General features: G+C 47.9%; 2 protein-coding genes across 3 annotated transcripts in view; both read right to left on the bottom strand.

The window, feature by feature from the left end:
* Positions 1-4434, bottom strand: part of Ifi35 (interferon induced protein 35) — a 10915-nt gene extending 6481 nt beyond the window's left edge. The window contains exon 1 of the mRNA XM_021177650.2: positions 4211-4434. Within this exon, the coding sequence (XP_021033309.1) occupies positions 4211-4231 (21 nt within the window). The 5' untranslated portion in view covers positions 4232-4434. The remainder of the gene's footprint in view (positions 1-4210) is intronic.
* A 2233-nt stretch (positions 4435-6667) lies between these two features.
* Rpl27 (ribosomal protein L27) lies at positions 6668-9870 on the bottom strand. Of its 2 annotated transcripts, none has more exons than XM_021176974.1 (5): positions 9659-9870; positions 9310-9392; positions 8437-8606; positions 6865-6975; positions 6668-6757 (listed from the first exon to the last, which is right to left on the bottom strand). In XM_021176974.1, the coding sequence occupies exons 2-5, from the start codon at positions 9388-9390 to the stop codon at positions 6709-6711; spliced, it is 411 nt and encodes a 136-aa protein (XP_021032633.1). In that variant the 5' UTR covers positions 9391-9392; positions 9659-9870; the 3' UTR covers positions 6668-6708. The 2 variants fall into 2 exon arrangements, with proteins under 2 accessions (XP_021032633.1, XP_029338903.1); XM_029483043.1 differs by lacking the exon at positions 9659-9870 and adding an exon at positions 9465-9652.
* Between the last annotated feature and the right edge of the window lie 226 nt (positions 9871-10096).

Raw genomic sequence — 10096 nt, 5'->3', positions numbered from 1 at the left:
TAGCTGTCCTCAGACACTCCAGAAGAGGGCGCCAGATCTCGTTGCGGATGGTTGTGAGCCACCATGTGGTTGCTGGGATTTGAACTCTGGACCTTGGGAAGAGCAGTCGGGTGCTCTTACCCACTGAGCCATCTCACCAGCCCGAGCGCTAACTTCTGATCATTGCCTTTATGATAAATATAACTGTTAATTGCTTAATCCAAATGCTCCAGTTGCTAAACTTCTGTGATTTACTGTCCCTCCCATGCCGTCCTTCCACCCCAATCCCCACGTTGGGGACAGAAGCACGGACTTATGTTAAGCACATGCGCTGTCCCAGAGCTGCACCCCAGCCTACGGGGTGATTTTCTGATACTTAACTGAGCGTCCCATCTACACCTGACACAGAACTAGTCCTCAGGAGTCACTGATCCACTTCCCCCACCTGCTGGATAAATAGCATGAGGCTAAAATTTGGGGGTTGGGGGCGCTGCTGGTGAGATGGCTCAGTGATAAAAGCACAAGATACATAGGACTGATGACTTGAGTTTGACCCCAGATCCCGTGGTGGGAGGAGAGAACTTCCGGAAAGTTGTCCTGTGACTGGCACATGCTCACCATGGCAAGTGTACACACGCACGCACGCACACACACACACACACACACACACACACACACACGCACGAACGCACACACACACACACACACACACACACACACAAACAATAGTAATAGAGATTATGAAGTGATTAAAAGACACGTTATTGGCAGGGCTGGAGAGGGGACTCAGCAGTTCAGAGCACTGACTGAACTTGCAGAGAACTCAGGTTTGGTTCCCACCATCCCACATGTTGGCTCATGAGCATCCTTAACTCCCCTGGAGGATTCCAATACCCTCTTCTGACCTCTGAGGATTCCAGCCATGCACATGGTGCAATACATACATGCACATTATACAATACATACAAAACACTCATACACACAAGATAAGATAAATAAACCTGGGGCTGGAGACATGGCTCAGCAGTAAAGAACACTGGCTGATCTTGTAGAGAGTCTAAATGTAGCGAATTAAATATCAGTTTAATTCCCAGTACTCATGGGGTGATTCACAATCATCTACTGTAACTCCAGATCCAGGTAACCTAACACCATCTTCTATCCTCCATAGCTACAGGGCACGCAAGGGCATGTTACAGGCAAGACACCTATATATAAAATGATAAAAGATAAAAATAAATCTTTCGGGCTGGAGAGATGGCTTAGTGGGTAAGAGCACTGACTGCTGTTCCGAAGGTCCTGAGTTCAAATCCCAGCAACCACATGGTGGCTCACAACCATCCATAATGAGATCTGATGTCCTCTTCTGGGGTGTCTGAAGACAGCTAGAGTGTACTTACCTATAATAAATAAATAAATCTTTAAGCTTTAAAAAAAATAAATCTTTCAGAAAAGATAAAGTTAATCTAAAACAAATTTATTGTTATTGTTTATTTTTTGGTTGAGACAGGGTTTTTCTGTGCAGCCCTGGAACTCATTCTGTGTGTGTGTCACCACTGCCTGGCTCTAAAGCAATTTTTTAAAAAAAGACAAGGGCCTGCAGAGATGGCTCCGCTGTTACAAACACTGCTGTTCTTGCAGAGGACCTATGTCAGTTACCAGAATCTTTTTTGGGTTTTTTTTTTTTTGGAGTTTTGTTTTTTTTTGTTTTTTTGTTTTTTGGTTTTTTGAGACAGGGTTTCTCTGTGTAGTCGTGGCTGTCCTGGAACTCACTCTGTAGCCCAGGCTGGCCTCGAACTCAGAAATCCGCCTGCCTCTGTGTATGTGTGTTTTGCCCATAGGTCTGAGTACCATGTGCATATAGTACCAGAGGGGGCCAGAAGAGGGCACCAGATCCCCTAGAAATGGAATTACAGAAGGTTGTTGGGTTCCAGGTGAGTGCTAGGGATGGAACTCTGTTCTTCTGGAAGAACAATCAGCGCTCTTAACCACTGAGCCATCTCTCTAGTGGAATTGCCAGGATTTAAAAAGAAAAAAAAAAAAAAAAAGGCCCAGCAGTGGTAGAGCACACCTTCAATCCCAGCACTTGGGAGGCAGAGGCAGGTGGATTTCTGAGTTCAAGCCCAGCCTGGTCTACAGAGTGAGTTCTAGGACAGCCAGGGCTACACAGAAAAACCCTGTCTCGAAAAACAAACAAACAAAAAAATCTGTATATTTTTAAATTGTTTACACTTATGGGTGTTTTGCAGGCATGTATGTCAGTGTACCACATGCATGCCTGGAGAGGCCAGAAGAGGGCACTGGATCCCCAGGAAGTAGAACTAGAGTTATGAATGGTCCTTAGCCAACAGGCTGGTGGTGGGAACTGAAGTTGGGTTCTCTTCAAGAGCAGCACATACTCTGAACTGCTGAGCCAACTCTCCAGGATGTTACTTCACTTTTCAAGACAGGGTCTCTCACTCACTAACCTAGAGCTGTTTCAGTAGGGCTGGGTGGCTCACCAGCAAACCCCACGGCTATGCTTGGATACAAGCATATGCCACTGTGCTATTTTTTTTAAAAAGATTTATTTACTTATTTTATGTATATGAGCACACTGTAGCTGTACAGATAGTTGGTGGGATTGAATTTTAGGACCTCTGCTCACTCCGGTTAACTCTGCTCGCTCAGTCCCTGCGCATTCCAGCCCAAAGCTTCATTTATTATTATACAGTGTACTTATGTACACTGTAGCTGACTTCTGACACACCAGGAAAGGGCGTCAGCTCTCATTATGGATGGTTGTGAGCCACCATGTGGTTGCTGGGGTTTGAACTCAGGACCTTCAGAAGAGCAGTCAGTGCTTACCCACTGACCCATCTTGCCAGCTTACTGTGCTATTTTTTTGTTTTGTTATCTCAGTTCTTTTTTCTTTTAATCTTTTTTTAAAAGATTTTATTTATTTATTATATGTAAGTACACTGTAGCTGTCTTCAGACACACCAGAAGAGGGAGTCAGATCTCGTTAAGGATGGTTGTGAGTCACCATGTGGTTGTTGGGAATTGAACTCAGGACCTCTGGAAGAGCATTTAGTGCTCTTAACCACTGAGCCCCTCTTCTCATACTCTTAAGGTAAGCAGTTTATAGACTGAGCTAGCTCCCTAGCCTTCCCTCTAGGTATCCTTGTGAAGAAGTTTAATATCCCTACCTAGTAAGTAAAGAGATATGGATTAGACTGTCAACTTTAGAAAAGCTAATGTTTGGAGCTAGGCGGTGGTGGCGCAGGCCTTTAATCCCAGCACTCAGGAGGCAGAGGCAGGTGGATTTAGAGTTCGAGGCCAGCCTGGTCTACAAAGTGAGTTCCAGGACAGCCAGGGCTACACAGAGAAACCTGTCTCGAAAAACCAAAAAAAAAAAAAGAAAAAAAAATAAAAGCTAATGTTTGGTCCAGTGCAACATGTCTGAAGAAACTAAGGTCTGAAACCAGGCAGGTTGGCTCTTCAATATTGCTCTTTTTCCTTATTTGGCTCCAAATCTCTCTCTTTTTATTGTATCTGAAGTTTTCGGTGCCAGAGAACTAATAACAGGAGGCAGAGCTGCATTGGATTCCTCCTCGCAGGTGGCTGCCCACTGTGCTTCCTCCTGAGGCCTCACTGGCTGTTGGCAGGCAGACTTCACAACTTAACCTAGCCTAACTGAGGTGGTCTCAGTCAGAGGCACTTAGAAGGACCACCTGTCCCAGAGAGGACCAATGGTCAGGTTGACATGGCATTTGGAAGGGAGGAGTTTTTGGCTGGGAAGTACCTCAGAGTACTCCCTTTGCTGTTCAGAATAGCCAGAAACCTTTGATGCTCACAGCTCTCTACAACCCCGAAGCATACATCCACATAAAGAATTATCAAGGCTGGGCAGTGGTGGAGCACACCTTTAATCCCAGCACTTGGGAGGCAGAGGCAGGTGGATTTCTGAGTTCGAGGCCAGCCTGGTCTGCAAAGTGAGTTCCAGGACAGCCAGGGCTACACAGAGAAACCCTGTCTTGAAAAACCAAAAAGAATGATCAAGGTCCTTACTTTAGGTGTCAGAGTCCTGGTTTTGACAATAGGTAAATGACAAGATCCACAGGCCAAGGTACCCTAAGCTCTGTACTTCTCTTCCACCCTTAGCAGGCCTGAGCTGAGCAGGTCTAAGCCTAGAACACTGTCTTCCCGCCCTCCCCACAAGCGGCAAATGCTCCCCTGCTCCCGTACTTACAGTTTGCAGGGTCACAGACATGGCTCTCACTCTGGCAGAAGCTGGGGCTTCAGAGCAGGGTTGGCAGTGGAGAGTTCTGAAGGACTAAACTCTTTGTCCCCTCAGAGGTGGCTCTGGTCTCCTCAGCCTCCAGCAGTGTCCAAAACACACTTCCACTGTTGTTGCTTGCTTGCCGGCCTCACTTCCACTTTCATTTCTGTGAATTCAGCCTGTGAGCATACAGCCCCACCCTTGGGCGGAGCCTTCCAAGTCATCAAATCTAACTACCCAGTCAGGCACGTGCTCCTGGGGCCGCAAAGGGAAGACTTTCCCAGGCAGCCAGTTCTAGCAGAAACCAATTGGTAGGATTCTTAAGACTTCCAGACAGACAGGCTCTCAGTACTGCAGCTCTAGCTGGCTTCACACTACTGAGATCTGTCTGCTTCTGCCTCCAAAAAGCTGTGATTAAAGAACTGTGAGTCACGTGGTGGCAGCACGTCTATGATGCCAGTATTCAAAGAGGCAGGCGGATCTCTGTGACCAGTCAAGCCTAGTCTACAGAGTGACTTTTCAGGGCAGCCACAGGTACACAGAGAAACCCTACCTCCAAAACCCAAAATATAAAGGCCACAGCTGTTGAGTACCAGAGGACCTAGGTTCAACTCCCAGTATCCACATGGCTGTTGGTAACCTTTTTCTTTTTAAAAAGATTTATTATATGTAAGTACACTATAGCTGTCATCAGACACTCCAGACCAGGGAGTCAGATCACATTGCAGATGGTCTCGAGTCACCACGTGGTTGCTGGGAATTGTACTCAGGACCTTTGGAAGAGCAGTCGGTGCTTTTTGTTGGTTTTATTGTTTCCGAGACAGGGGTTTCTCTGTGTAGCCTTGGCTGTCCTGTAACCATGCTGTCTTGTAGACCAGGCTGGCCTGGAACTCGCCTGCCTCTACCTCCCAAGTGCTGGGATTAAAGGTATGAGCCACAACTGTCTGGCACAGTCAGTGCTTTTAACCACTAAGCCATCTCACCAGCCCAACTAAAAAGTACTTTTATTTATATGAGCACACAGTAGCTGTCTTCAGAAACACACCAGAGTAGTGCATCAGATCCTATTACAGATGTGAGCAGGTGTTGTGGGCCACCATATGGTTGCTGGGATTTGAACTCAGAGCCTCTGAAAGAACAGTCAGTTCTTTTTGTTTTGAGACAGGGTTTCTCTGTATAGCCCTGGAACTCACTTTGTAGACCAGGCTGGCCTCGAACTCGGAAATCCGCCTGCCTCTGCCTCCCAAGTGCTGGGATTAAAGGAGTGCGCAACCATGCAGGCTCAGTCAGTGCTCTTAACTGCTGAGTCATCTCTCCAGCCCCCCTCTCCCCTCCCAGTTCACAACTCCCAAGTTTTGACACCCTCAGACATACACAAAGGCCAAAATAAAACCACATCATGAGAAAAAAAAAAAGCCCAGCACATCCAGATCTTTAAAAATTGTTTATTGTATGGGTCCCCAGGCACCACTGTGCAGGCTTGGGAATAGGACTTGGTGTACATCAGGGTTAGGCTTCTGCCCTCTTATAAAACCAGAGCATGGGCTGTGTATGTGACATCAGTGCTGGGAAACAAAACTCCAAGAGCAGAGGTTTTTTTTTTTTTTTTTTTCTCTCGAGACAGGGTTTCTCTGTGTAGACCAGGCTGGCCTTGAACTCAGAAATCTGCCAGCCTCTGCCTCCTGAGTGCTGGGATTAAAGGCATGCGTCACCACTGCCTGGCTAAGAACAGAGTTCTGAACTGTTGAACCATCAGTGTCTCCAGCCTCAGGATTTCTCTTAGTGAATCTTTCACTGAGTCATTTAGCACTGACAAGACAGAAAGTACCCTGGACAAAACCCCTTAACCCTGCACTAGCCAGCACTTGAAGTTGTTCCCTTATGCTTCAGAGATGGTGCCACAGTGCAACACTGGCTGGCCTCAGCCTCAGAGATCCACCTGCCTGCTTGAGTACCATCACATGCTTGCATTTTCTCAATGTATGCATGTGGTAAGGGGTGGGAGTGGCTTCACAACAAGGTTTCACTGTTACCCTGGCTGTCTGGAACCTACCATCTAGATTTGACTGGCTGTTTGCCAACTGCAGTAGACCAGGCTGGCTGCAAACTCAAAGATCTGCCAGTGCTGGGATTAATGGGAAGCAGCACCACTGCCACCGCCCAGCAGTGTGGCTCTAAGTTCAATCTTCTTTTCCTGTAGTCACGGACCCTGTGCTACCAGAATGAGGTTCCTAGTGGGAGGCAGTGCTGAGCCTCACCCCTCCCTGCTTCTGAGGACACTTGTGTTTCTCATTAAAAATGCCAGGAATAGCTCGTGGGCAAATGTTCACTTTCCTCTAGCAGGCTGTCAAGCCCAGGTTCACAGCAGCACACCTGTTTCATTTCCCCAGTCTCTTCCCACACAAAAGCAATAGGCAGACACTTGTATATATTTTTTTTAATTTTTAATGATCAAAACAAAAATATACCTAAAAGCGAAGCTTCTGGAAAAACCATTTGTTCTTCCCTGTCTTGTATCTAGAAAGGAAAAAATAAACAAATGACACACAGGAAAAAGTAAACAGGAAAACAAATTCTTTGACAGGAAGCAGTAACTGTATTCAAGGAACACAGGACCCACTTACCGCTCCTCAAACTTGACCTTGGCCTCCCGCCTGGCCTTGCGTTTCAAAGCTGGGTCCCTGAACACATCCTTGTTGACAACAGTCTTGTCCAAGGGGATATCCACAGAGTACCTGGGTTAACAGTACAGAGGCAAGATCAGCTAGGGATACCAGGAAGGCAATTCCTTGACCATCTGGTGTGGTCAGGCTACAACCCTCAGCAGCATAGCCAGGAATGTCTATGGAAGCCATGCTACACCTTCATGCAATTCCCTGGAAATTCTCATTTTGTCCTCAAATTTCTGAAACTCCTTTTAAGAGGTAAGATTCACCACACCAGACCTTCCTTCAATGCAATATCTGGCTGTCTCTCCAGCTAGGTTTTCCTTAGCCAGGTATGGGGCACACTTGTAACACTAGCATCCCAGGGGCTGAGCTCTCAGACTAGCCTGAGCTGAGTGAACTTGCATGACCCTAAGAGTCAGACAGCCCCAGCAACAAATCTTAAAGACACATGCTGTAGGGTCCCAAGAAATGTAGCTTAGGACCCCTCAATTCTCGCAGTCTCTTCAATGGTAATAAAGAGACTGTTCGAGAAAGACCTGTCACTGTACAGCTCTGGCTGGAAGATCCACCTGCTGCAGCCTGTTAAATGCTAGGATCCTAACTGTGCATTACCACAGAGATTGGGGGTGGGGTGGGTGTACAGTAGTCAACTGTCAGCACCTAGGATTTCTCAGCATTTAATGCTGCTGCCATATACACAGGCAAAACATCTACATACATAAAACATCACCATCAAAACAAACACCAGAACCATCCAAAGAAAAACAGTAACTGGGTGGTGGTGCCGAATCCCTTTAATCCCAGCACTCGACAGAGGCAGGTGGATTAGCTAGTTCAAGCTAGCCTTTAACTTATGTGGGAAAAAACAAATCCTAACACATCATCAGGTTCTGGAAATTGAACCCAGCAGCTCCACAAAAGTAAGTATCCCAATGACTAAGCTTTCTTTCTACCCTGCTTCAAAACAAAACTGCACAGAGCCCTCTCCTTCCACCCTTATTCGGGTTCCAGGGATTGAACTCCAGCCACCAACACCAGGCCCTAAGCTGTCTCACAGCCCAAAGAAAATCATATAGAAAATCATCTCGTACAAAGGTGAGAGAAGGCAGACCCTGTCCTGCGTACCCTAGAAGACAGATCCAGCAACCTGCACTTAATAAGGGCAAGCTGGAGAACAGAAAACGAAAGGGACCTGAGACAGGATGCTCACACCTGAAACCCAGAACACAGGATTCCTAATGTGAGGATAGCCTTGTGCTAAAAGACCAACAAAAATGGATGCAGAAAGATTAATGAACTACAGACTCTATCAAGTCTACTCCCCTCCCCTAACAGCGCTGTGGTCAAACCCAGGGTCTTGTATCTGCTGGGTTATAGTTATACAAGCTTAGCATTCTCAAGATGGAGGGAAGACGATCCAGGGGCAGCAGGGAATATGATGGCCCTTTCTTGTTCCACAGCAACCACAAGGCTGCCTCTTCCTCAGAGGAGGATGCGAACTTGCAACTCCATTTCTGGAAGGCTCACCTTGTGGGCATGAGGTGGTTGTAGTTATAAACTTTCACAAAGGACTTGATCTTGGATCGCTTGGCGATCTTCTTCTTGCCCATGGCAGCTGTCACTTTCCGGGGATAGCGGTCAATTCCAGCCACCAGGGCATGGCTGTAAGGGCGGTCCGAGGTGCCATCATCAATGTTCTAGATGAGAAAAGGGAAAAAGAAAAGCCACATTACTGCTTTGGCCCCATCTTAGTAAAACCATGTTTACTGAATACACCCTCCACATCTCTAGACCACTCCTTTAATGCTAAGAGTCAACAGGATAGCAACTGAGTTAGCCAGTGTTTACTCCTGTCACAAGGAGATTCAGAAGTCCATCAAAGGCTAACACTCAGAGTGACCCCTAACACCTTCCCCCATGAAGCTAGTTAAGGTTAAAGCCCAGACTGCAAAGCGGGCAGCTTAACTAACCCGTTCTAGCTAAATGACAGGAGCAGGAAGCTGGAGAGGCCAGCGGTCTTGTGGCTAGGACCACAAGGGGTATAAATTGGGTAAGAGGCAAGTAGCAATAAGCTTAAGACACACCGAGGGGATGCTCTCTAAGTGGAAGTAGTGTCTCCCATCCTACATCCTCTCACCTATCTGCAGCAACCATTACTTTGACCTTAAGTAGCTTAACACCTCGAAGCCTTAGTGCCGGAAATTAAGTTACTTAGGTTACTGCAAGAACTACACACCACAGCTGTAATAAGTTCAATACACAGTGGCCACCATTACTACCCACTATGCATTCGCCAGTGCCTATTGTTAGGACAGATCTTAAATTCCCACCCGGCTCATCTTATCCAGCAGCCGAAATCTGCACATGCAAGCAGTCCCAAGAGCCCCGGGGGTCTGGTACCTTCACGATGACGGCTTTGCGTCCGGAGTAGCGTCCGGCCAGGACCAGCACCACTTTCCCGGGTTTCATGAACTTGCCCATCTCTGCAGAGACAAAGACAAGGAAGGAGCCGCTCACAAGTGTGTAAAGCGGAAGGCCCCGGAGCCGACGTCTACCTGCGAGCCCCGGTCGTAGGCCTGCGACTTTAGATCACCCGCTGCCGACTCCGCCACGCGGTCGGGAGGTCCTGCTCGAGGGATGCGACTCGCCGTGAAGCCGCCAGAGGCTCAGAGTCCGAATGAGCCCAGCAACCCGACCCCGGGACCGCGATGGCGGCGGATTGCAAGACCCTCTCCAGGCCTTTACTCACCGACAGCAGGCAGCCCGCACCCAGCAGAAAGGAAAGGAGGGCACTTCCGCTAACCTTTCACCTTACGGAGTGGTGGCTTCACTTCCTGTCCCGCCTCCCAGGCCCAGCCATGCCACGCGGTTGGTGGTCAAAGTTGTTGGCGGAAGGAGCTCGTCAGGGAGGGTCGGGCACCGGGTTTTTGAACCAACCTTTATGAGCAGCACGAGCAGCAGACAGGAACAGAGCGTTCCGGTTCCGGCGTGTGGAGGGAGGAGCGAGGATGACACCTGAATGTGAGCTCTGTTCTGTCGCCTTCATTGTTGTAGTCCCCTACTCTGCCACTAGGAGGGGGACAGAGTCTGAAATTCACAGTTTTGCTTTGGATGATAGAAGGGGGCTTTGCGGGGTGTGTGTGTGTGTGTGTGTGTGTGTGTGTGTGTGTGTGTGTGTGTGTGTGTG

Source organism: Mus caroli, chromosome 11 (genome assembly GCF_900094665.2).
Source record: "Mus caroli chromosome 11, CAROLI_EIJ_v1.1, whole genome shotgun sequence".
NCBI classification, from domain to species: domain Eukaryota; kingdom Metazoa; phylum Chordata; class Mammalia; order Rodentia; family Muridae; genus Mus; species Mus caroli.
The sequence above is the reverse complement of the archived record's forward strand: the minus strand, read 5'-3'. Positions and strand labels throughout refer to the sequence as shown.

Excerpts from the sequence above, each read along its gene's own strand:
- Rpl27 (XM_021176974.1), bottom strand. The coding sequence starts at position 9,390 with ATGGGCAAGTTCATGAAACCCGGGAAAGTGGTGCTGGTCCTGGCCGGA. Across the intron at positions 8,607-9,309 it reads GCAAAGCCGTCATCGTGAAG|AACATTGATGATGGCACCTC; the intron begins GTACCAGACCCC and ends TTTCTCATCTAG. Across the intron at positions 6,758-6,864 it reads AAGGTCAAGTTTGAGGAGCG|ATACAAGACAGGGAAGAACA; the intron begins GTAAGTGGGTCC and ends TTTCCTTTCTAG.